Source organism: Enhydra lutris, unplaced genomic scaffold, assembly GCF_002288905.1.
Source record: "Enhydra lutris kenyoni isolate GAN:26980312 unplaced genomic scaffold, ASM228890v2 scaffoldscaffold22, whole genome shotgun sequence".
Taxonomy (NCBI): Eukaryota; Metazoa; Chordata; class Mammalia; order Carnivora; family Mustelidae; genus Enhydra; species Enhydra lutris.
In genome coordinates, this window is record NW_019154106.1 from 8,750,700 (window position 1) to 8,775,516 (window position 24,817).

Genomic DNA, 24,817 nt, shown 5'->3' on the forward strand with positions numbered 1-24,817 from the left:
CCCGCTCATCGGGGAGTCTGCTTCTTTCTCTCCCTCTGCCCCTCCCCTCCTTCCCTCTCTCCCTCTCTCTGTCTCAAATGCATAAATCTTTTTTTTTTTTTCAGATTTTATTTATTTATTTGACAGAGGTCACAAGCAGGCAGAGAGGCAGGCAGAGAGAGAGGGGGAAGCAGGCTCCCTGCTGAGCAGAGAGCCCGATGCGGGGCTCGATCCTAGGACCCCGGGATCATGACCTGAGCCTAAGGCAGAGGCTCTAACCCACTGAGCCACCCAGGCTCTTTAAAAAAAAAAAAAAAAGGACAAAGAAAAAGGAGCAGACCCTCGTAGGAGGAAGCCCTCACCGGCACACATGCTAAGAATCAACGGGAACCAAGTTCAGGCCTGTGGTGCCAGGCTTGTCCCAGGCACTCTTCATCTATAGACCCATTTCGGCCTCACAACAATTCCTTGATTTATTCGCCAGGGACTAGTGTCATTCCTGTTTTCCAGCTGAGGAAACTGAGGCACCTGGCAAGGACACCGCCAGCAGCGATCCCACACCCTGTAAATGGTACCGCCTGGGTCCCAACGGAGCCAGTCTGGCTCAGGCTGTCCAGGCCCTTCCACCGTGACGTGCCGTGTCCTCCTGATGTGCAAACTGCCCAAGACACACAAGCACACACTGACAGCTACGGTCCTTCTCGCTCCTTCTGTCACACTCCCGACTGCCATCCTGAGAGTCCCTCTCACACCCTGACCCCATGACCGGTGTAGATGACCTCAGCCACACACCCTCAGTCACAGGATGTCACAGCCGCTGTCATGCCTCGACCTCCTCACAGGCACACAGCACGCTCATCTCTCTGTCACAGACCAGTTCCTGAGGACACCAGAGCCTGGTGCCCGATGTCTCTCCCTTGGAATTTTTCCAATGATACAACCCCTGAAACCATAGCGGCAGGTGGAAGGAGACCCCAGTCTTACAAGGACAGACGGATGCCTGAGGCCCAGGACAGGAAGGGACCTGCCAAAACAAAGAACAGCAAAATGGTGGCTGAGCAGTGGGGTTCTCCTGCTAAGGTTGCTAAGAGACCCGGCTTTTCCCTTTACCCATCTTTAGTCCTTTAGTGCCTGGGCTGGACTCCAGTTTCAAGAAAAATGTGGGGGAATCTTCCCTTTCCCCTTGCTGCCCCTCACTCAGCTTGGACCCAAGAAGAGAGTGGGGAGACAGAAGGGGGCTCCCACACCTCATCAGGGGCCAGACCCCTGCTGGGAGCTGAGGCCCTCGGTTTCCCCGCCAACAGCGCCCCACTACTGCTACCTGCATTCACTCCAGACTTTTTTTTTTTTTTTAAGATTTTGCTTATTTGTCAGAGAAAGAGAGAGCATAAGCAGGCAGAGCGGCAGGCAGAGGGAGAAGCACATTCCCCACTGAGCAGGGAACCCAAACTCGGGACTCGATCCCAGGACCCTGGGATCATAACCTGAGCCAAAGACAGATGCTTAACCAACTGAGCCACCCAGGAGCCTCTCCCTCCAGACTTTCTACCACCAGACAAGCATTTAGGCCCAGAGCAACTTACCCGGCTGCCCTCCTAGAGGGGCTGATCCAGCTCCAAACTCTGCCTTCCTCCTCTCTCATTCTCTCTCTCTTTCTATCTTTCTATCTCTGTGTCACACACAGACACGCATGCACGCGCACTCACACATACACCCAGGGAAACATGCAGACACGGCAACGTAACCTCCCAGTTATCTTCTCTAGAGCCTTGCCACGGCCTTCCCATCTCGCCTTATTTGATGGAAGAATCCTGCTGGAGCTCCACATGCTCAAAGTAAAAGAGAGACGTGGGTTCTAGCCATACTCACCTCCTCTGTCACTGTGGCCTGCTCTAGTGGCCGCTTGGAGCCACGGCTACCTCGGGGAAATGGGGAGCCTAAGAGACCTTCCTCCTAGAGATGTACGACAGTTAAATTAGGTAATTCAGTTAAGTGCTTAGTGCTGTGTCTGGCATGTAGTAACTACCTAGTAAATGAGAGCTTTAATAAAATTGACTGAAGTGCTTTGAAAATTTGGCAGTATTGTATACAAAGCGAGTCTCCCGACTCCTGCCACAGGAGTGAAGCAAGACAGGAATTAGTAGCAATTTCCCAATGAGAAAATTGAGGCTGGGAGTCTGAACGGTGAAGCCGGAAGGAGGACTCCATCTCTGGATTCCAAATCCCCACCCCCCAGGGCTGCTGGCACATCCATTCACGGCTGGGAAAGTGCCTTATGAATGACTGAGAGTGGCCACGGGTGAGAAGGGATGATGTCTCACCTGAGGGTCCAAGAAGGCAGAGGCCGTGTCCCCAGCGCCTTCCGCCCCAAGCTATCAGAGACGAGCAGCAACCCAACCAAAGCTCGTGTCCTCTTGTTCCAGGTGATGACCTCCCCCTGAGGAAGCCCTGTACTGCGACTAGAGGAAGGGGCTGCCCCCCCCACCCCAGCCCACCACCATGAATACCTCGGCCCCACCCGCCGTCAGCCCCAACATCACCGTCCTGGCACCAGGAAAAGGACCCTGGCAAGTGGCCTTTATTGGGATCACCACAGGCCTCCTGTCCCTGGCCACAGTGACAGGGAACCTGTTGGTCCTCATCTCCTTCAAGGTCAACACTGAGCTCAAGACAGTCAACAACTACTTCCTGCTCAGCCTGGCCTGTGCTGACCTCATCATCGGTACCTTCTCCATGAACCTCTATACCACGTACCTGCTCATGGGCCACTGGGCTCTGGGCACCCTGGCCTGCGACCTCTGGCTGGCCCTGGACTACGTGGCCAGCAACGCCTCCGTCATGAACCTGCTGCTCATCAGCTTCGACCGCTACTTCTCCGTGACCCGGCCCCTGAGCTATCGAGCCAAGCGCACACCCCGCCGGGCGGCCCTGATGATCGGCCTGGCCTGGCTGGTCTCCTTCATCCTGTGGGCTCCGGCCATCCTCTTCTGGCAGTACCTGGTAGGGGAGCGGACGGTCCTGGCCGGGCAGTGCTACATCCAGTTCCTCTCGCAGCCCATCATCACCTTTGGCACAGCCATGGCCGCCTTCTATCTCCCGGTCACGGTCATGTGCACGCTCTACTGGCGCATCTACCGGGAGACGGAGAACCGGGCCCGGGAGCTGGCGGCCCTGCAGGGCTCCGAGACGCCCGGGAAGGGGGGCGGCAGCAGCAGCAGCTCTGAGCGGTCCCAGCGGGGGACGGAGGGCTCCCCGGAGACCCCTCCGGGCCGCTGCTGCCGCTGCTGCCGGGCACCCAGGCTGCTGCAGGCCTACAGCTGGAAGGAAGAGGAGGAAGAGGACGAAGGCTCCATGGAGTCCCTCACGTCCTCCGAGGGGGAGGAGCCCGGCTCCGAGGTGGTGATCAAGATGCCCATGGTGGACCCCGAGGCCCAGGCCCCCGCCAAGCAGCCCCCCCGGAGCTCCCCCAACACGGTCAAGAGGCCAACCCGGAAGGGGCGTGAGCGGGCGGGCAAGAGCCAGAAGCCCCGGGGGAAGGAGCAGCTGGCCAAGCGGAAGACCTTCTCGCTGGTCAAGGAGAAGAAGGCGGCTCGGACCCTGAGCGCCATTCTGCTGGCCTTCATCGTCACCTGGACGCCGTACAACATCATGGTGCTGGTGTCCACCTTCTGCAAGAACTGTGTTCCCGAGACCCTGTGGGAGCTGGGCTACTGGCTGTGCTACGTCAACAGCACCATCAACCCCATGTGCTATGCGCTCTGCAACAAAGCCTTCCGGGACACCTTCCGCCTGCTGCTGCTCTGCCGCTGGGACAAGCGTCGCTGGCGCAAGATCCCCAAGCGCCCGGGCTCTGTGCACCGCACCCCCTCCCGCCAGTGCTGAGGGCCCCTAGCCGGCGTCCAGGCCCGCCACCCCAGGCCCTGGGACAGCCGGGCAGGAAGGAAGCGGGCAGGGGCTGCGACCTCAGACCCAGGGCCCTGCTCTGTCCTCACCAGGCTTCCGGCGGGGGGGCAGGGGGGAGCCGTAGGTCACCTTCCTGGACGGCCCAGACAGACCCTGCCAGCTTTCCAAACTGTTGCTATTCCTAGGCAGGGAACGAACCTGTACCGGGGGAACTGGTTTTTCTGTTCCCTGCTGGGTGGGAATGGGCTGTCACCAGGAAGAAGGCAGGGGAGAGGAGGATCCAAGCTTTTAGATCCCTTGTTTGCCTTCAGGCAGGAAATCTGTGGGGAGCCAGCAGGCCCGGCCAGGAGTAAATAGGTTCACATTTCAGTCATCCCTGGCCCAGGGGCTGGCCCCATGGGGATGGCAGTGGGAGATGGTACCCCCCCACCCCACACCCCCACCCCCCACCCACCCCCAGCCCCGGGCCAACAGCAGGAGCTGATGCCAACCACTGAGAGGAAAGCTTGGCTCCAAGGCAGCACCCCCTGGCTGGATACTGGGTATCCCCTCCCTCCCCGGGCACAGCCCCCCCACCCCCCCACTCCCCACTCCACCCCACCCCACCCCTGCCGCGCCGACACTGGGTCCTAGGCACACTCTCCAGGGTTGTCTAGCCTCCCTACAGATGTCCCCAGAGTGTCCCCACAGCAAGTCCAAGCATCAGCAGGACAATGTCACCAGAAGAGACCAGCTTGGCTGCCGTCACACACCAGAAGCAGGACCAGGCTCCAGGTGTTCTGACTGTCCCACTCTGTCGTTTCCCTGGGAATGAGGGGCAGGGGTGCCTGCTGTCCAGCCCCACACCCATACCCTCTGCCCCAGAGAAACCCTCGGTCCCTCCCTCCCTCTCTGGCTCACAGCCGCCACCTGGATGGATCTGCTCCACACAGGCCTAGCCAGGTCTCCCGCATGCTGCCTGCGTCCAGCCTGCCCCACACAGGCCTGGCCCAGCCGACGGGTCCTCTCCTGTGAGCTCCCAGTCCAACCCATGCATGGCCTCCCAGCCGCCCTTATCTCCGGACCCAGCCTGGCCCCACCCCCCATGTTCTTTCCTTCTATTCTCAGCAAGTGCTGAGTCTGTGAATAAAGCCACATACCCAGAGGGCAATCTGAGGCCTTCTTCCCTGTGTTGGATGGTGGGCCTGGGCTTAGGCCAGGGCAGAATGGGCCAGAGAGGGCCCAAGTACTGTGGAACAGGAGGTCCCGGGAGGAGCAGCACTGAGTGTCTGGATCTCCTGAAACCCGTGGGCCCCAGCACTCCAAGGTCCCCGGCTCAGGTGAGTAGGGCGCTCATGGGCGGTAGGGAGGCCAGGTAAAATACATTGCCCTTGCCCGTAGCCCAGCATATTCTCTATCAGCTTTGTCATGTGTGCCTGCTCTGGGGGCCTACTAGAACCACAGAGAGTAGAACTGCTCCAAGGCCCCATTTACAGATGGGGAGACCAGGACCCGCTGACCCAGGAGGACCATTCAGGGTTAGCCCACAAGGCAACACCCAGTCTTCCAGGCAATTCACAGCCTCCTGACCCGTGGACTAGGGAGAGGGGACACTAGGGGTCCAGGCCAAAGCACTCCATAAAGGAGACCCTCAGACCAGGTTCTAGGCATCTCATGGGTGAGGGGGCTCTAAAGCTTAAAGCAAAGGAATCTTCCAGAGGTCAGCCCCACAGCATAGAGTAGTGGTTCTCATTGGGGGTCCTCAGGAGCACACTTAGGTTCAATGATTTGCTAGAAAAACACACATAACTCAGCAGAGCTGTTACACTCATGGTTAAAATCTATTACAGTAAAAGGATATAAATTAAAATCAGCAAAGGAGAGGCGCCAGGGTGGCTCAGTCGGTTAAGCATCCAACTCTTGATTTGTGCTCTGGTCATGATCTCTGGGTTGTGGGACGGAGCCCTGCGATGGGCTCCACACTGGGCACATGAAGCCTGCTTAGGATTCTCTGTCCTTCCCCTGCTCTCTCTGTACACTGACTCCCCCTCTTTAGGGGAAAAAAAAAAAAAATCAGCAAACGCTAATAACACTTAAGGCAGAGTCCAAAAGAGACCAGGTGCAAGCTTCCAGTAGTCCTCTCCCAGCAGGAGTCATGGTGTCATTTAAGAAGTCATTTAAGCCTTGCATGTGTGACAACATGCATGAAAGATTACCAACCACAAAGCTTACCTGAGCCTTGGTGTCCAATGTTTCTACTGGAAATTGCTCATGTAAGCCTGGCTGATCCACTTGGCTGGCCTTAGTTACTCAGTGTCCAGCCCCTCCAGAGGCTAATCTGATACCACGAGGCCCACGGCCCCCAGGTAAACAAAGACACTCTTATCAGGTGGGATATTCCAAGGGCCTGGGGTGATCTCCCACGACCCGACCCGAGTCGAGGACCAAACCTTTCTCCAGAATGTGCCGGGTTTGGACCACCTAGCCCTCCTGAGTTAATCCTTGAAGACACCGCTGTCCTGACCAGTAGCATTAGTATCACTCAGGAACTTGTTAGATCTCTAAGTGGGGTCACCCCAGAGGTACTGATCCAGAAACTCTAGGGGTCGAGCGAGCCCAGCCTGTGCTTCAACAAACCCTCTGGGTGTGCTGATGCAGGCTAAAGTTTGAGAAACGCTGGTTAAAGGAATGAGGTCCTGGGTGGGCTGAACTTTTTACAGAGAGGGCATAGAAGGTCACCCCCCCACACAGCAGTCAGGACCCCAGAAGCCTTCAAAAGGGAAGCTTCCCACACTATGTCACCTCTAGACGCTGGGAGCGCCCATTCCTCACCACTGCTCCCTTGTAGCCCTGAGCCCCCTTTAGGGTTCAACGCCCGGCCCTGTGGCAAAGGCACTGGAAAAGCAGTCTTGGTGGCAGAGAGAGCAAGGAAGCTGAGCCTTAGGAGGAGAGGAGCTCTGGAATCCAGAAGCCAGGAGAGGGAGGTCAGGAGTTCGCATCAGGAATGGGGCTAGTGGTTCACAATTGTCCCTTGTCTCAAGCGCGAGTCCTACCTTGCCCATGGCCCCCACCAGGCAACCCTAGGCAAGTCTCTTATTTTCAGTCTCCTCAAGGGGAATGAGCTCCTGGCAGAAGAGGGAAGAGGGCTGGAGAGATTAGGAAGAAAGCCCCTCCCAGGCTCTGCGAGCAGTGACCAGTGTTACCAGAGTTCGAGGCTATTCCGGACACACACATTTCCCTACACCTCCAGCCGAGGCTTTATGGAGTCCAGAGGCCCATCCCCCACCCCGGCCTGGGAAGGGGTGTTGTGGGGGGGAGAAGCGGGTCTTGCAGAAAGGAGTGTCAGGGGGCAAGGCTGGGTAGGGGACAACTTGCAGTCCACGAAGGCAGCATCCCAAACATGCGGCCTGGGTCCTGCAAGCCTCTGTAGCAGGAGTCCTTCAAAGCCAGCTGCCAGAAGATGGAGGAAATGGCTTGAGGCTGACAGGAGAAGGTGGCTGGATATGGCATCAGTCCACCCCAAACATCCCAAACCACCCCCCCACCCCCACCACCCTGCCCTGAAGGTGTCCTCCTTGGCCCTAGGAACAAGGACTGTTTCCAACGTGAACAGGAAGTGAGGAAAGAATGAGGTGGCTTTGTGAATGCCACCTCCTGCCCCTACCAAGTTGGAGCAGGCCTAGAGAAGGGGCACCGGGTAGGACTTTGTCGTCCACGCCACCCCGCGGTTCTCACCGTGTCACTTGAGCGCCATCTGCGGGCAACCGAGGGAATTGTCCTGCGGAGAATCGGCGCTTAAAACCTGCCAGGGGTTCTTCCCAGAGACCAGGACCCCAAGGCAAAAGATAAAGTAGATCGTTGGCCACCTCAGCAACTGCCCCACATCTCGGCAGGAACCCGAGGCCCCGGAAGGACCAGTTCACTTGGCTACTAGGCTAAACCTGCTGGGGCAAGCCTGACCTCTCTCCTGTATGCTAGCTTCACCAGACAAGTAAGAGATGGATGGGGGTTGGTGCTTGGCATGGAGGGACAGCCCCCCCCTTGTTCTCCCAGTGCCTCCCCCAGGCTTTTGGAATCATCAGTTTCATTCCTTGGAGCCAGGCTCTGCTTGTACAGAACAGACACTGATCCAACTGGACATTTAGACAGGTACCACCTACCTTTACAGCACAAAAGCCTTTGGAATGGCAGGTGTCCCACACCAGCCGCAAGCTCCAAAGACTTTGAGGTGATGTCTTTGTTCTTTGCTTCTTTAACACACACAAACTGCGTAACTCCAGGAATCAGACTATCACACAAAATAAGCCTGAAAACTACTGTCACTCTCCCCGCAGGTCCTACAGGTCCCTGTACGCCCCCAGTTCTACTCCCCCTCCCGGTGTTCCTGGCCTGGCTAGCACCACCATCCACGCAGCACTCGATTCAGAAATCTCTGCGTCATCTTGGACTCCTTTTCCTTCTCAACTCCCTGTACCAGTTGGTCAGTCCACCTCCTGAACAGTTCCTAAATTCGTCCAGCGCTCCCTGTCTGCCCATCACCACCCTAATGCAAGAGTGCCTGAAATGCTTGAACTACCCCTTAATTCAGGGGTTAACAAACCTTTTCTATAAAGGGCCAGATAGTAAATATTTTAGGTTCTGTGGACCAAGAGGCAAAATTAAGGATAATATGCAGTTACTTACATATTATAGTCGCTGTCACAACTATTCGGTTGTGCCATTGTAGGAAAAAGCAGCCATAAACAATACCTAAGTGAATGAACATGGCCGTGTTCCAATAAAACTTTATTTAAATTCCACTGAGCTTTGAATTGCATATAATATTCATGTGTCACAAAACCTTATTCTTCCTTTGATTTTTTTTTTCTGGCCATTTAAAAATGCAAAACTCATTCTTAACTTACAATGGGTACAAAACCAGGCCAACCAGCCGTAGTTTGCCAACCCCTGACTTAATTGACCCCATTCCCGTTCATTCTCCATGCTTCAGCCAAGGGGATTTTGCCAAAACATAGATCCGATGCTGCCAATCTTTTGCTAACAACTGGCCAATAGCTTGAGATAAAAATGCAAGGTCGTCAGCCTCCAACAGCCTTCCATCCAGGCTCTTCTGTGACCCCCTCATCCCATGGACCCTAGACAGCCCCGAAAATTCCCCTGGTCCTCACACAGGCCCCAAGCCCACTCATTCATGCTTTTCAGTCCTTCCAGTTCCTCTGTCTGGAATTTTCTTGCCCCACTAAAAATTCTGTTTTCTTTACACTCTACTCACAAAGTTTCTGACACCAAATGGCAGTTTGTTTGGGTTTTTTTTTCCACATCAGCTAATTCTCCAACATCAGCCAGGTGTCGAACAACTGATTCTGACACTATCTACCTGTAGTTAACATCAGATCCCACGGGGCTAAGGGCTCAGGGCCACGAGACTTCCCCCTCATTCCCACCAATCTCAAGTAGTGGGTCGTGAGGGGACTCATACTTCTGTCTGATTTGGCTACAAGTTGGAAATTCCCACAACTCCCTCCTCCGGTTCAATACTTAGCTCAGGGAACTCGGATAAACACATTTACGGGTTATATGATAGAGACAATAAAGGAGAATGGACAGAGGAACAGCAAGGTCCAGAGGGTCCCGAGTCAGGACCTTCTGTTCCCGTGGAAGTGGGGTGCACCCCCTTCCCAGCACAAGAATGTGTTCACTGACTAGGGACCCCTCGAGCCCCATACTTCCGGGATTTTATGGAGGTAAGTGTGATGGATTATTGTAAGTGTGTAAGTGTGTAAGTGATTATTAACTCAACCTCTAGCCCCTCTCTTCTCCCTGGAAGCTGAAATGGGCACTCAAAGTTCCAAGCTCCTAAGGCCCCTCTCGAAGCTATCCAGGAGCCTAACAAGAGTCATCACATTAGAAAAAAAGGCACTCCTATCACCCAGGAAATTCCGAGGGATTTGGCAGCTCTGTGTCAGGAACCAGGATCAGAGTTTATGACAATGATGCAACTGTTGGGGTGGAGGGACCCTACAGAGCTCAAGGGGGGTGGGAGGGCTGGTTGCCAGAGGACCCAACCCCTAAAAAGAGGCTTGCAACTTTCAGTCCCACCCATGACCTCAGGGAAGGGAGAAGAGCTGGAGATTTCCTTCCAATCACTAATGGCCGAGGACTTGATCCGTCATGCCTACATGATGGCATCTCCATAAAAACTCCTAAATGACAGAGAACAGAGAGCTTCCAGATCTGCTTACGCATCAAGGTGCTGGGAGGGTGGTACGCCCAGAGGGCATGGACGTTCCCTGTGCACCTTCCCTCCCCTGAACCTTGCCCCTTACATCTCTTCTATGTATCCGTTCCTGAGTTGTAACTTTTATAATAAACTGTTAATGATAAGGAAAGCACTTTCCTGAGTTGGGTGCATCGTCCTAGAGAATTCTGAAACCCATGGAGCCCTTTGAATTGTTAGCCCGTTGGTCAGAATTTCCAGGGACAACCTGACACTTACGACTGGCACCTCAAAGGATGGCAGTCTGGGGGAGTGAGCCCTTAGAACTGTGGGATCTGAGAGGGACCCTGGTAGATAGTGCCAGAATTTAACTGTAGGAGAAGTGGCTGGTGTGAGAAAACACACACACACACACACACACACACACACACACAATCTGGTGTCATAAGTTTTGTGAGTAAAGAGTTCAGATCATCTCCTACATGAGGAAACTGAGATAATAGGTTTAGATGGGGTAGAGCCAAGAGGCCATTCCCGAGTGACCTCTGAACCCCTGCTCTCCTCCCCTTCACCCCAGCTGGGTGACCCACGTGGCTTAGCAGTGCCAATGTCATGATCTCCTCAGCCCCAGAGACCTCCCTACTAGCCCTGGAGGGAGGCGCTGCTTCTCCCCTCCCCTGCCATCGAGCTTCCTCCCCTGAGAAGCCGGCACCGGGCAATCTCTCATCCATGCCACAACTGTCCACGGCCTCCGGGCCCCGGGTTTCCACTGCAAAGGCACTACCCAGATGAACCCCACCATCCAGCTTCCCTGATCCTACACGTGGACAGCCAAGGATGGCTGGGGAAAAGGTCCCGCCACCTTCATAGACTGACACCATCAGCCAGTGGGCCCCATGGTGCCATCCACATCTCTTTGTACTCGTCCTCAGTCAGTCAGCTTCCTGGACTTCTCCCCAAAGGTATCCTTAACTTTGACCTCTCCTCACGTCCCCTGCCCTCCACCACCACAAGGTGTGCCCTTGTCTCCTGGGTGTTCATTTGAACGAGACCAGACTCTCAAAGTCTGTTGTAGAGACCTCGCAGTCACAATCACCGGGATTCCATTAGCTCCTGCATGTGGGACCCGAGGGGGGTGCCCCGTGCTCCCCTTCTGCCTTAACAAAGAAACTCACAGGTATTTATACCTTCGAGAAAACAGAGAAGTGAATTTAAATATTATTGCCAGGGCAACCCATTATTAAGGAAGACAAGCGATCAGAATCACAAGCTCTGTAAAAGTTAAAGGTTACTTTCACAGGACAAAGCAACCGCCTCTTAAATGTGATTGTTTGACAAGATTCTCTTGTAAGCAGTAACATTTGCAAGGATGGTTTTCAGCTGCAGGAAAGAGGCTGCTTTCATTTCCGTGGCTTCAGAAAAAAAGGGAACATTTTTTCTCCTTAGGCTGCGCCAGGGTTATTTTCATCTCCACCAGTTAGACGGACATGGAATTTTTTTTTTAAGATTTTTATTGATTTAGGGGCGCCTGGGTGGCTCAGTGGGTTAAGCCTCTGCCTTCAGCTCGGATCATGATCTCAGGGTCCTGGGATCGAGCCCCGCATCAGGCTGTCTGCTCAGCAGGGAGCCTGCTTCCCCCTCTCTCTCTGCCTGCCTCTCTGCCTACTTGTGATCTCTCTCTGTGTCAGATAAATAAATAAAATATTTTTTTAAGATTTTTATTTATTTATTTGTCAGAGAGAGAGCACAAGCAGGGGGAGCAGTAGGCAGAGGGAGAAGCAGGGTCCCTGCTGAGCAAGGAACCTGATGCGGGACTCGATCCCAGGACCCTGGGATCATGACCTGAGCCGAAAGCAGATGCTAAACCCACCGAGCCACCCAGGTGCCCCGGGAGCTAGAATTTTTAAGGCCAAGTGCTGACATTCCATTAGCACCAAGAGGAACAAGGGCGGGTCCGAAAATGATTGTCTACACTGCCAGGCGGCCCATCTACATGGCCTTCCCATTCTCCTACATCAGGGCTTGTCCACCTGGAGCTCGCCCAGGTCACCTGGGATCCAACGTGCAAATTCAGGTGCTAACTGCCGAGGTCTGGGGTGTCCCCGAGATTCTGCACATCTAACACGGAGATGAGGTACTTGCTGTCAGTCTCCCTCCAGACACTGTGAATGGGACCATCCTGGATGTTTATTCATATGTGTCCCCACTCCTCAAACCTCCCACCCTGGGGAGGCCCCAGTCCTCACACTCAGCCAAGGACCTCTTTTCCTATTTCACCAAGAAAATAAAAAGCAACCTGGGGGGTGGAATTCCACAAACTCCCACCATGTCTACCCAGCCACTCCGTCCTCGTCTGCGTGCCTCGCGTGTGACAGTGCAATATCGCAGGCCCTCCTCCCCCCACAACCTCACCCTAGATCCTGCCCCCTTTCCCACCCGCAAAGGCATCCACCCCTCCAGTGTCCTCCCTCTGGCATTTTCCCTTCTCACCTTAAGCAAATGCACTGTCGCTGCTCCCATCTTTAAGAAACCAAAGACTTCTGGCCCCTTCTTCTACCTGCTACTCCCTCATTTCCCTCTCTTCCTTAATAGCTCCCCTGTCTACAGGCACGGACTCTGAATTCTCTCCTCGGACCCTCCGGAGCCCCTTCCAGTTGGCTTTTGCCGCAGCCTCCACCAAAACTGCTCTCGTCAAGGTCACCAAAGGCCTCCATGCTGATAAACATAACAGCCTAGACACTGTGCTCCCACTGGGCCCCCCAGCAGCATGGGACCCAATGTTTCCCCAATGCCTGGTCTCCAGGGCACCCCCTCCCATCCACCTCACTGCCCCTTGCTCTCGGTGTCTGTTGCTGGCCTCTCACCTGCTCTGGCCCCTTACTCCTCTTCTCTGCCCTCTCTACCTATACCCTCCTGGTCTCCTCCTGCCATTCTGCGGCTCTCCATGCCAGTTGTACCCACGACTCCCAGGTTCGAATCTCTAGCCCAGGTCACTGCGCTAATGCGGGGGCGGTATGCCCTGCTAACATCCTGACGTTTCCACCCAGGTGTCTGTCCAATCTCAGAGGCAGCAAGGCCAAACTGCTCATTTCTCCTTTTAAGTCTGTTCCTCCAGCAGTCTTCCCCACCTCAGTAAAGGTACGTCCTGTCTTCTACCTGCTCTGGCCAAAACCTATAATCATCCTGACCCCTTCTATATCCAGGGCTCCCCCTAGGTTAACCATAGGTTAACCAGAACCCCAGTGTGAACTGGGAAAGGGTGCCCCTCTGGGCAGGCATGGGACCTGGGGTCTGAATTTCAGTGTCCCCCATACCCCGTCCCCACAGCCCACGGCTTTGTGCCCAACCACACACACACTGGCAGTGTGTTCCCTGGTGGCAGCCTCCCAGGCTGTTCCAGTTAAAAGACAATTGTCCTTCCTGCTGCTTGGCATTTGCTTCCTGCCCATTTTCCAAGTCTGGTCCTCCCTCCTCCTGGCAGTTCCTAATGGCCTTTCAATAAATTCTTCTGCTGCTGAAGAAAATCAGGAACACCCACTGAGACTATCTAGAAACTTGTACAAATCCCTCCTACCCTTAGAATTAGAAAACTCCATTTCCCCATCGTCCCCTGGAAACGGTCTGGAAGGGGCTGCCAGAAGACCACCAATGACGTCACCAAACTGAAGACCACCTGGGACAGCTCTGCTCTAGCTGACACCAGCCTGGTCTCTTCGTCCAGCCTTCCCACCCACATGCCCCCAGGGCTCTGTTCTCTTCCTGGGTCCCTCTTCCATGTCTGTCCTGTAAACGGTGCCAGGCCTCAGGGCTCCAACCTCTCCCTTCCACCCTTTTCACCCCTCCATGCTCCCCAGGGCGCCCTTCACACTCACGGTATGAACCCCACCTCTACCCCTCTGCTGAGTTGCAGACCCTCCCCTGCCAGAAGCCTCCACCTGCAAGTCCAAGGGCACCTACATCCAGCACATCTACGTGGAGCTGGTCCCCTTCCCGCCTACAGCTGCTTCTCTTCCTGCCTCCCCCACCCAGCTTGAGAACCCCAGCCTGCTTCCTAACCACCGGAGCCAGAAACTCAGCATCACCGCACAGCTCCCTTCTTCCTTCACGTCAAGTCCATCTCTCCTAGGCACTCAGGAAATCCGGGAGCTTCTTCTCTTGAAACATCTCTCCAAACCATCCCCTCCTCTCCAACCCCACAGCCTCTGCCTCCTTCACTTCTGCATCTTCCCCGGCTGGTTCCAGCAGCCTCTTAGAGGGCTCCTGGCCACCTTCCTCCTCTTCCCCAACACCAGAGCCGGAGTGAGCTTCCTGCAACTCAAACCTGACGATGTCGCTCCCTACCAATGACAGCCGTGTTCTTTCTTGTTCTTATCTCAGCTTCTTGCAAAGATTCTGGTGTCCTGTCCCAGATTCTGCTGAAATAGGACATTCAGGAGAAAAACTGGGACTTCTTTGCCCTCCTCTTTGCTCCTCAGATATAATTCAGCAAGTTTGCAAAACATTGATCTAGTGATTCCCAAAGTGCTGTGGGAATCATTTGAGAAAGCGGGTTAAAAATTAACTCCCACGGGGCGCCTGGATGGCTCAGTGGGTTAAAGCCTCTGCCTTCGGCTCAGGTCATGATCCCAGGGTCCTGGGATGGAGCCCCACATCAGGCTCTCTGCTCACTAGAGAGCCTGCTTCCCTTCCTCTCACTCTCTCTCTGCTTGCCTTTCTGCCTACTTGCGATCTCTGTCAAATAAATAAATAAATAAAATCTTTTAAAAAAAATTAACTCCCAGGCTCACCCCCTTGGAGATTCCAATTCACTGGACAGTGAATGTAAGATTTTTCCAGAGGACTCTGCATCCTGGCCACCTGCTTCGACTATGATAATGGGGGGAAGGGTGAGAATTCCTCCCTCACAGGGTAGTTGGGGGGCTGAGACGGCTTCTGTCTACATCTGCCTCTCACTCCCTTCCTCCTTTGACACAGCAGTGAATGTGAGGCCCCCCGTGGCATGGGTCTTGCAGACTCAGAGCCCCTCTCGTTGATCTCCTCATCTGTTCCCCATGGCACAAAGGTCTGACCATGACCAGGATGTCCCCCAGTATCTTTGGGAGTTCCTTTGTCTTTCTTTAATGTTTGGTTTCTTCATTTTCTATTTTAAAAATGAATATGGGGGCACCTGGGTGGCTCAGTGGGTTGAGGCTCTGCCTTCAGCTCAGGTCGTGATCTCAGGGTCCTGGGATGGAGCCCCACATCGGGCTCTCTGCTCAGCGGGGAGCATGCTTTCCCCCCACCCCTGCCTACCTCTCTGCCTACTTATGATCTGTCAAATAAATTAAATCTTTTAAAAATAATAAAATAAAATAAAAATAAAAATGAATATGGGCCAGCGGTGGGGGTGGGGGTGCCTGGGTGGCTCAGGTCATGATCTCAGAGTCCTGGGATCAAGACCCATATGGGGCTCCCTGCTCAGCAGGGAGTCTGCTTCTCCCTCTCCCCCTGCTTTTCCCCCTGCTTGTGCTCCAATAAATAAAATCTTTTTTAAAAAAATTTTAAATACAGAGGGACGGAGTTCTGTTTAATGGGTACATTAGGTCGACATGATGACGTTCTGGAGGTGGATGGTGGCGTTGGTCGGGCCAGTGTGAATATACTTAATGTCACTGAACAGCACACCTTCAAGCAGTTCACGTGGTGTATTTTATGATCTTTGTAAAAACTAAACCTGTTCCTCTAGCAGTCTCCCCACTACTCGGCCAAAACCTTAAAATCATCCTGACTTTTCTATATCCAGGGCCCCCCTAGGCTACTCAGTACCCCATTGTGAACTGGGAAAGGGCTTTTTGAAAAAATGAGTCTACAAATTACATGCAAAGCATGAAATCAGGATGAGGCTCCATGTTTAAGTGATACCATGATACCACCCGGGCCAGAGGGGAGGCCAGGGCAGAGCGAGAGAGAAACAGGGAGGGCTGGAGTCAGCCTCCTGGGAGCGGAGCCTCAGGGAGGAGAGGCCCAGACCAGACAAGGGCCAGAACCCAGAGGCAGTAAGAAGTAGGAGGCAGAAGAGATGAGGAAGGCAGAAAGAGCCAAGGCCCAGCTGGCTGGCTGCCAAGGGCGTCTTCACGGGAACTGTGACCTTGGCACCTGAGTGCCTGCCGTTGCAGCCTTGGCCCAGGTGCAGGGTGAGGGAGACCAAAGTGAGCAAACGTGGACCAGGCCTTAACTGGAGCATCGAGTCTCTCGACCTGTCCCCTGAACTAGGACCCCCTTAGAGGTCCAGTTCCATCCTGTAGGAATCAACTGTTCTTTTCCCTAAGAAAGCTGGGAGGGCCCAACTTAACCCCCAGGGTTGTGAGGCCAACCTAAGGATCAAGACTGCCAGAGAAAAGATCCTACAGAAAATCCCATGGACCTACCTGCAAAGTCCGTGCACGTAGCTCGTCCACTACTGCTACCCCGGTAAGCCTAGTAAACTGCAGCCCTAACCACACCCGACCTAGCCTCCCAGCTAGCGGTACGGCCCGTGAGTCCTCGAAAATCAAAGCCGGACCATACTCGCTCGGAACCCTCCAACTCCCATCCCACTCCCTCAGACCGTGTGTGGAGCGCAGTTCAGCTTAGCCAACATCTAAGCTCCTGAAATGTCCTGACAGGAGTGTTTACCTGGAGCCCTCAGACATCTGTCAGTCTAACAATGTGACTTACAAGAAGTGCTCTGGGACACACAACCTCTGGGAAGAAGTGGAGACTCGAGGTTGACCATGTGGGAACCAAGGAGAACCCTGGACACCAAGGCTCAGGGGAGCTTCCCTGCTGGGCCACACTGGGCATCATAAACCAGGGTCCAGTGTTCCACTGGGAGAGGACAACCCACTGGGAGCTTCACACCTGGAGCCCCCCAGACTCCCCCCCTATACACCCCATCCTCTGGTGGCACATGCATCCTTCCGCTATTAAAACACCATCATCTTGGGGCTTTCCTGAGTTCTGTAAGTCATTCTAGCAAATTATCCACTGAGGATGGTTTGAGGCCTGGGACTTGCAGCTGGTGTTTGAAGTAAGGGCAGTCATGTGGGACTGTGTCCTCAGACTGTGCTGCCGGCCAAATTCTTTGTGACCGCCTTACTGGGACCTTCATGATCTGCCTCACCCCTGCCAATAAGACCCCATACCCCGATCCTTGAGTAAGGCATACCCCTGCCCGAGGGCCCCAGGGAGCCCCCTTCCCCAGGTATCTGGCAAAGGAACCCCCTCCTTCCATTTGAACATCACCTCCCAGGAGAGGACGCCTCCAGCCCCTCCCGAAACTCCCTCCACCCCAGGCCCCGCCCTCCCTTCCCTATTACTCTTTCCCCATCACTACATCCGTGGCCCTCTAAATGGCACTCACCTTTCTCCTCCATCTCCTCACTAAACTATAAGCCCCAAGGAGAAAGGGATTTTGTACTTTGGTCCCTCCTGGAACCCCAGCACTGGAAACAACTGTAATGTGCTAAGGACACAGGCGAGTCCTGTTGAACGAATGTCCTCTAGAATCCTTTAGAGGTACCTCTTGGCAAACAAGCCCCCCTGCTCTCCCTCTTCCTCCCTGAAAGGCCAAGTCTGCAAAAACAAGGAAACCTGACCACACTTGGGTGGAGACCATTACTGAGGAGGAGAAGGGAAAAAATCGCTAAGAACCCAAGACCTCCAGGAGAGGCCCCCGGCCCAGATGCTAGTCCTAGCCCGGACCCCATGTTGTTGTGAGCTTGAAAGGCCCCTCCCTCCCGGAGCTAGAGCAGATGCACGAAACTCTCTGGCTCTGAAACTCTCTGGCTCTGATCACGATGGGCAGGTCTGGGGGGATGGGGGCAGAAGGAAAGGAAGGAGGGGGAGCAGGGAGGGGTGCCCCTGCCCTGACAGAGAAGTAGAGAGAGGACAAGACCTCACTAGGTGGGAGTGGCTTTTATTTGAAGCCGGAACACACCTTAATCTGGGGTTTCATCTGTAATCTGTGACAGTAAAAAAAAAACGAAAAGAAACCAGGATCTGAAGGGCCCAGAGAGGGGAGGGGATGGGAAGGGAGGGGAGGGGTGTCCTGTCAGGCCACATAAGGGAAGCGGAGCAACAGCCCTTCATACGGCTTCAGGTTCAGGTGCTCCAACTCCAGAGACCCACCCTCCTCACGGCCCACATCGGTGCTGAGCAGTAGGTCGACACTGGCCGGCAGGCTGGCGCTGGCCGGCACACCAGAGGCCCCCAACATGGCAGTGTGGCCCACACCCCCGAAGTTGAGCACCACCAGGAAGCGCTCATTCTGGTCCCAGTGGCGGATGTAGGCGAAGAGGTCGGGCTCGGGGGAGAAGAGCATGTGGAAGTCTCCGTGCAGCAGAGAGCGCTCCTTGCCCCGCTGGTCGCTCAGCCTCCGGAACAGGGAGAGGAGGGAACCGTGGTCTTCACTCTGGCTCTGCAAAGGACCGCGGAGAGGAGGAAAAGATGAAGGATGCCCCTGGGCGCAAGCTTCTAGTAGCCACCTGCCCGCCCTCTGCTGAGCAGGCCTGGCCCACCCAAAACCCTTACCTGTACACTCATGTTGGTACTTCCGGATCCTGAGGTGTTGGGGAAGCTGGATTCATCCCAGAGCATGAACGGAGCCTTCGCAGGCTGAGAAGCAGAGAAAACAGGACTTGGAAAAGGCCTGGGCCTGCTCTCTCTTCTCGTCCCTCTCCTAGTCCCACACAGTCCCCGACTGTGGCCTGACTTCTACTGGACAAGCAAGGCAGGCTCCTGCCTCGGGTCGCTGCCCACACGGGGCCCTACCCTTGGAGGGCTCTTCTCCCAGACGGCCACAGCCAGCTCCCTCACAGCCCTCCGGCCTCTGCTCCGCTGCCCCACCGGATCTTCTGTGGCCCCTCGACGGAAAACGTCCCCCGTCCCTGTCCTTTAGGCCCCCAGCCCTGCTCTCTTTCGCACAGCACTGAACAGCACTGGGCACCTTCATTCTGTTTTATTATCTAACTTCACCACCTGCAGCTCTCCTGTGCACTGCTGTATCCTCTGCGGGTGGCACAGAGCAGTGACCCCTGAAAACTGCGGAGTAACTAGACAGCAGCTCCATGCACATCAGCAGGGGTGCTGACCTCCAAGCCTATGGCTAAGGTAAGCCAGTGCTTTCGTGCCCTTACCCCGACCACAGCGAGGGCTGCCGTTCATTTCTCGGACTCCTCTGGGCCCTCCCCTGAATCAGGAGTTGCTGGAGGGCAGAGTCCCCTGAACGCCAGAACTAATGAACGAACGAACGGACAGGCGAGGGCTGGCTCCCATACCGAATACCCAGCGGGGGTCAGCTCAGCCACCGCATCTTAAAATAGGCTCTCACTGAATCCCTACAAGAAGCACAATATCCCAGAAGAGATGATCAAGGCGGCGGCAGGGAAATGACTTGCCGAGGCCGCACGGCGACCGATCAGGGGGCTAACCGGGGATCAGACGCGGTTCCGGACAAGGCTCCCGTCTGCCTGCTGCCACCCACACAACCTCCCCACAGCGTGCAGGGGGAGGCGGCAAGCCGTACCTGGCCAGGAAGGGCAGCTGCCTCCAGGCCAATCTCATCTCCGTAGTTGAAAACCGGGGTGCCGGGCAGCGTGAACAGCAGCAGCTGGTAGAGACGGCGGAGGTGAGCCGGCACGAGGGAAGCCAGGAATCCCGTCTGAGACAGCTGCGGGAATGGACGCACGGAGGTGAACCCCAAAGCCCGCCTCTGCCTCCATCTGCCAACACCCCTGCCTCCCGGAGGCCCCCCACCCCCCGCCGGCACCCCTCCCCCACGCCATGGTACTCACGCTCCAGCTGCACCAGCGATCCTCAGTGGCGTTCAGATACTGGGTGACCAGGAATTTCATGCGCTCCCCAGTGGAACCAGAGCTTGACAGGTATGAGCTGGTCAACAACAGGTCCTTGGTGGACCCGAGCAGGCTCAGGATCTGCCGAAGGTCAGAGGACTCGGTCCCGGCAATCAGCAGCCTGCACAGAGCAGGGGTGGGGGCCCAGGTTGGTAAAGAGCAAGAAAAGAATGAAGGTGGAGAAGGTTCTTTGGACTGGGAATTCCCCGTCCCTGGGGCCTAGCCCTCAACGGGAGCATCTCAGAATGCAGCAGAGCTGGTGGGGGAAGTCTGACACTCACCTATCTTCACTGAAGCTCTTGGTCATGTTTTGCCACTCGGCCAAGAACAAAGGCGCATCCTGGAGGAGAAAAAGCCAAGTCAAGGACCAGGGAATGCTACCAAGCCCTGGAGAGTCCCTCTGCTCTCACCCAGGCTCTGCCTCTTACATGCAAAGGGACTCACCTCCAGACTCTCCACGTTCCGAACCTGGAACCCATCCACACCGGCCCGCAGCCAAAAACTCAGAGCATCCTACAGGGAAGGGGGCAAAAGAACAGGGAAAAGGTATTGATACTCTGACAAAGGCTTACAAAATCCACCCCATGTGGGGCGCCTGGGTGGCTCAGTGGGTTAAAACCTCTGCTGTGGGCTCAGGTCATGATCTCAGAGCCCTGGGATAGAGCCCCACATCGGGCTCTCTGGTCAGCGGGGAGCCTGTTTACCCCTCTCTCTCTGCCTGCCTCTCTATTTGTGATCTCTGTCTGTCAAATAAATAAACAAAATCTTTAAAAAAAAAAAAATTCCACCCCATGTCAGACCCTGTCCAGGATGCACTTCCCCTTGACCTTGGGAGAGTCACTTGCCTTGACCAGCCTCACTTAACTACCTCTATCATAAAGGTTTATTAGCCTTCGTCCCTAACCCCCACCCCACCCACTTCTGAACTATCACTGATTCTTAACGCTGCGGCATTTCACTTCTCTGTTCCTCCCCAGGGCAAATCGCACAGGTTCACCTTTGGACACCTATAGGAAAAAGCCCAAGAGAAAAAGTACATTCATAAATGTAACTTCATTTAACCCTCAGAATGTGTGGAATGCTTATATGCTCATGTCAGAAATGAGGCAACACTCCCAGAGCAGCAAGGAAGCATGCCCAAGACCACAGTCAGAGAGCAGAGGACACGGGACCCAAAATGCTAGCCAAGATCTCAGGAGTGTCCTTACTCCTCTCCCAGTGTCCTGAGGCCTGGGAAGGGTAGAAGGAAGAGAGCAGGTCAGAGCAAGGCCAAGGATGAAAGAGTGTAATTCAAAGCACAGCCCTGGGGCAGTCTAGCTGAAGATCTGAAAAGTGGAGTCAGCTCTGCAGCACAGGCCCAGGCCTGAATTCCAGGCAACAGGTGAATGTAGAACATGGGGCCCCCAGCTCCACAGCCCCCGGCCCTGTGCTCTCTCTTCTCACCTCCATTTTCATTTTCGTTTTTCCTGCCTCCATTTTCATCTGAAGCTACCACACCTCACGCCACACCATCTACCATCTAGAAACATTCCTTCATTAATAACTTTTAAGAGATTTTTTTTTTTTAAGTAAACTCTATCACCGACGTGGGGCTCAAATTCACGACCCTGAGATCAAGAGTCACCCTGAGATCAAGAGTCGCTCCTGACTGAGCCAGCCAGGCGCACCCGCGCCCTCCCCTCCATCAATAACTCTTGAAGGGTCTTCCAGCAATTAGCAAGCGCTGAACTGGATGACCAAGGGTCCTATGGAAATGCTGGGAGTAAAGAATTCTAACTCAGAATCACAGGGGCCAACAAAGGGTCAGAGTCTGGTCCATTTTTACTCCACCCCTGCTGACCTGGTCAGTGCACCAGGAGCTCAGGCACCAGGAGCTCAGATGACAAAGTCCCATTTCCAGCCTGCTGGGTAGTATTTGCACCTATACCTTCACTCAGGGAAGGCAGATCACAGAAATGAGACTACCTAGGACCTCCAATCCTAAACACAGCAAGCCCCTCTGAACCTTAGCTTCTCCATTTACAGACAAGAGATGATAGGGTCCCTGCGTGGTCACAGAGAAATTCAGAACACATACAGAACACGTGGCACAGACCCAGACACGTACAAGCTCAGTCTGGGCTCTGCTCCAAAACACATCAAACAAGAGCTGGGAAACCAGACAGAACAGGAGTCCCACAGAGAAAGGGCTTCCTCTCCCAAAAGGAAGAAAAATCAAACCCAGATTGACATCTGAGAAATTCCTTTCCTGGCACTGTTACCATCAGAGTCAAGGAAACAAGAAAAATCACTGGCCAGAAAAGGAACAAGCAAAACGGCGGGGGGGGGGGGGGGGCGGTGCGCTGTTGGCCTCCCATCCTGCCTGCGGGAAGAGTGCGCCAGTTTGGCTCCAAGGACCCAGGGGCCCCTCGGCTGGAGCCAGGTTCCGTTCACAGGGCTTGCCAGGAGGCTCAACACAGCCCCCACATCCAGCTTGCCCCTGCCAGCAGCATCAACACACTCACCTTCATCTTGGCGGCCACAGAGTTAATCTCTGTGGGGAGGAACCACGAGTTCTGGCCCCTGTAGTTGGGAGTGAGGTCCAGAATGACCCGGATGCCTGGAACAATGGAGAAAACCGCAGTCATGAGAAGGACTCTGGGGCGAGGGAAAAGTTAGAAATCACCAAACACAAACCAGCAGACTATTCTGTATGTATCATGTGGCACATATGCTTAGATCTGAACCCAGCTTAAGATCTTCCAGGGCAGCAGGCACACAGTGTAGCGGAGAAGGCTGAGTTATGGGACCCTGGGCTCCCCACCCCCAACGTGTACCTTTTGATTTCATGTGGCTATTTTTCTCAAAAGGATCCTCTCCTCTGAAAGTTTAAAAGCCACTGAATTACAGGCACCTGGCTGGCTCAGTCAGTAAAGCATGTGAATCTTGATCTCAGGGTCATGAGCTCAAGTCCCACACTGGGCAATGGAGCCTACTTAAAAATAAAATAAAAATAAACCAGTGAATCAGGAAAAACCTACATTTTGCAAACAAGGGCACTGAAGCCAAGAAGTAAAACGGCTGGACACAAAACAATTACGTCTCCGAACCACGTGACAAATTCATTTTAGGCTGAAGCCGAAGAAACCTCCCCAGTACCTGCCTTAGGAAAACTCAGACCCAGTCAGCAGCGAACCCAACAAAAATCCTATCCTGTCCTTCCTATGGCCAGAAGGCCAAGCCCTTCTCAGCTGCTTCCCAGGCAACTCCAGGACACCCACTCTTTTTCTTGGCCGACTGCAAGAGACTGTCAAAATCTTCCTTGGAGCCAAAAGTGGGGTCGATCTGTTCCAAGTTGGTCCCCGCGAGGTCATCCTTCTGGTTCTTGTGAATTGGGCCCAGCACAAAGCCCTTCACCTTCAGGGTGCTCAGGTAATCGAGACGTTCCTTCAGGCCTGAAACCGGGAAGCAGGGTTAAGGTGAAGCCCCTCCGGGAGGCCCCTGATCCGCCCTATTCTCCCCTCTCCCAGGAACTCAGTGTGGGGTCGGGGGTGAGCTTCGATCACGAGACCCAGGGGTGCTGATGTAAGATGCCCGGCACATTACTTGAGAAACGTCAGCGCCCGGCTTCCGGAGCCGCAGGGGAAGGGAAGACGCTGAGTCAGGTACCCCCACCCCGCGCCAGAGGGAGTGGGGGCGGCTTTCCTCCAAGAGAGGAAGGAGGGTGCGGGACGACTCCGGGGCGGGGACGGGGTCAGGACTCCGGGTTTAACCGGCCGCGCACGGAGCTCACCGGCGAGGTCGCCCCCCTCGGGGCCCTGGAAGGCCTGAAGGTCACCGATGCGGTAGAGGGCGCCCTTGTGCCACCAGCTCTGCGCCGGCAGCTCGCGACAGCGCGGGGCCTGCACGATGATGACCACGGCGCCGGCGAGCATGCCGAGCCAGCCGAGCCAGAAGAGCACCAGCAGCGCCCAGCGGGTGCGCACCCAACCGGGGCTGCCCGCCACCTTCAGCAGCTCCTCTTTGGACAGGCCGGTGAACTTGGCCGCGGCCGCCGCCTCCGCCTCGTCGTCGGCCACCTTGATCTTCACCAGACCGTTCTTCTCCGCGCCGCCCGCCACGACCGCGGCCATGGCCGCCTCGGACGGCGCGTTCATCGGCTGCTTCTCGGGCTCCAGCTCGTTCAGCTCCACCTCCTTCAGGTCCACCTCTGTGTCCTGGCTCATGGTGCCCGCGGAACCGGCGACGCGATGCAGCCTGCGGTCAAGTGGTGGCTGGACTCCTGTCCCTACCTTCCCGGCCTCACCACGGCCTCGGCCCCGGCTCTGGGTACCAGGGAGCCCCGCGCAAGCTTCGGCTACTGCGTCCGCGTCTGCCCGGGGACTAGCGCAGCCTCCGGAAAGAGGCCGGGGAGCCCCGCCCCCGCCCGCCCCTTAAAGAGGAACGGCCCGGATCGCTCTTTCTGGGCCCCTACGTTTCCTTCCAGACGGACGCCCAGAGAGCTGAGCCCGGAGCCGCCTTTCGGTGGGGGAGTCTGATTTGTCCGGCTCCGCGAAGGGGACCTGGAGGGGCGGTCCAGAGCCGCGGGGGGGGGCGGCCCTTCTCCGCCCACTCCGAAGGCGGGTGCGCGCCCGGACGCGGTCCTCCGTCTGCCCCTGGCCGCGGGCGCAGGCCACCGCGTGGTCCTTCCCACTTCGCATGGCCTCTGGCGCTCTCAGAGCCGGCCGCACGCAGCTCCTCTCCTTTTTTTTTTTATTAGATTTTTTTTTTAACATTTTATTTATTTATTTGGCAGAGAGAGATCACAAGTAGGCAGAGAGGCAGGAGAGAGAGGAGGAAGCAGGCTCTCCACGGAGCAGAGAGCCCGATTCGGGACTCGATCCCAGGA

General features: G+C 55.4%; 2 protein-coding genes across 2 annotated transcripts; one reads left to right on the forward strand and one right to left on the reverse strand.

The window, feature by feature from the left end:
• The first annotated feature begins 2,478 nt into the window (after positions 1-2,478).
• Positions 2,479-3,861, forward strand: LOC111150081 (cholinergic receptor muscarinic 1). The gene has a single exon (XM_022507422.1). It carries the CDS (start codon positions 2,479-2,481, stop codon positions 3,859-3,861), a length of 1,383 nt encoding a protein of 460 aa, XP_022363130.1.
• A 14,137-nt stretch (positions 3,862-17,998) lies between these two features.
• LOC111149601 (solute carrier family 3 member 2) lies at positions 17,999-24,312 on the reverse strand. The gene is made up of 9 exons (XM_022506743.1): positions 23,723-24,312; positions 23,211-23,384; positions 22,455-22,549; positions 20,395-20,463; positions 20,232-20,290; positions 19,891-20,071; positions 19,623-19,766; positions 18,629-18,712; positions 17,999-18,515 (listed from the first exon to the last, which is right to left on the reverse strand). The coding sequence occupies exons 1-9, from the start codon at positions 24,153-24,155 to the stop codon at positions 18,150-18,152; spliced, it is 1,605 nt and encodes a 534-aa protein (XP_022362451.1). The 5' UTR covers positions 24,156-24,312; the 3' UTR covers positions 17,999-18,149.
• Positions 24,313-24,817: the final 505 nt, after the last annotated feature.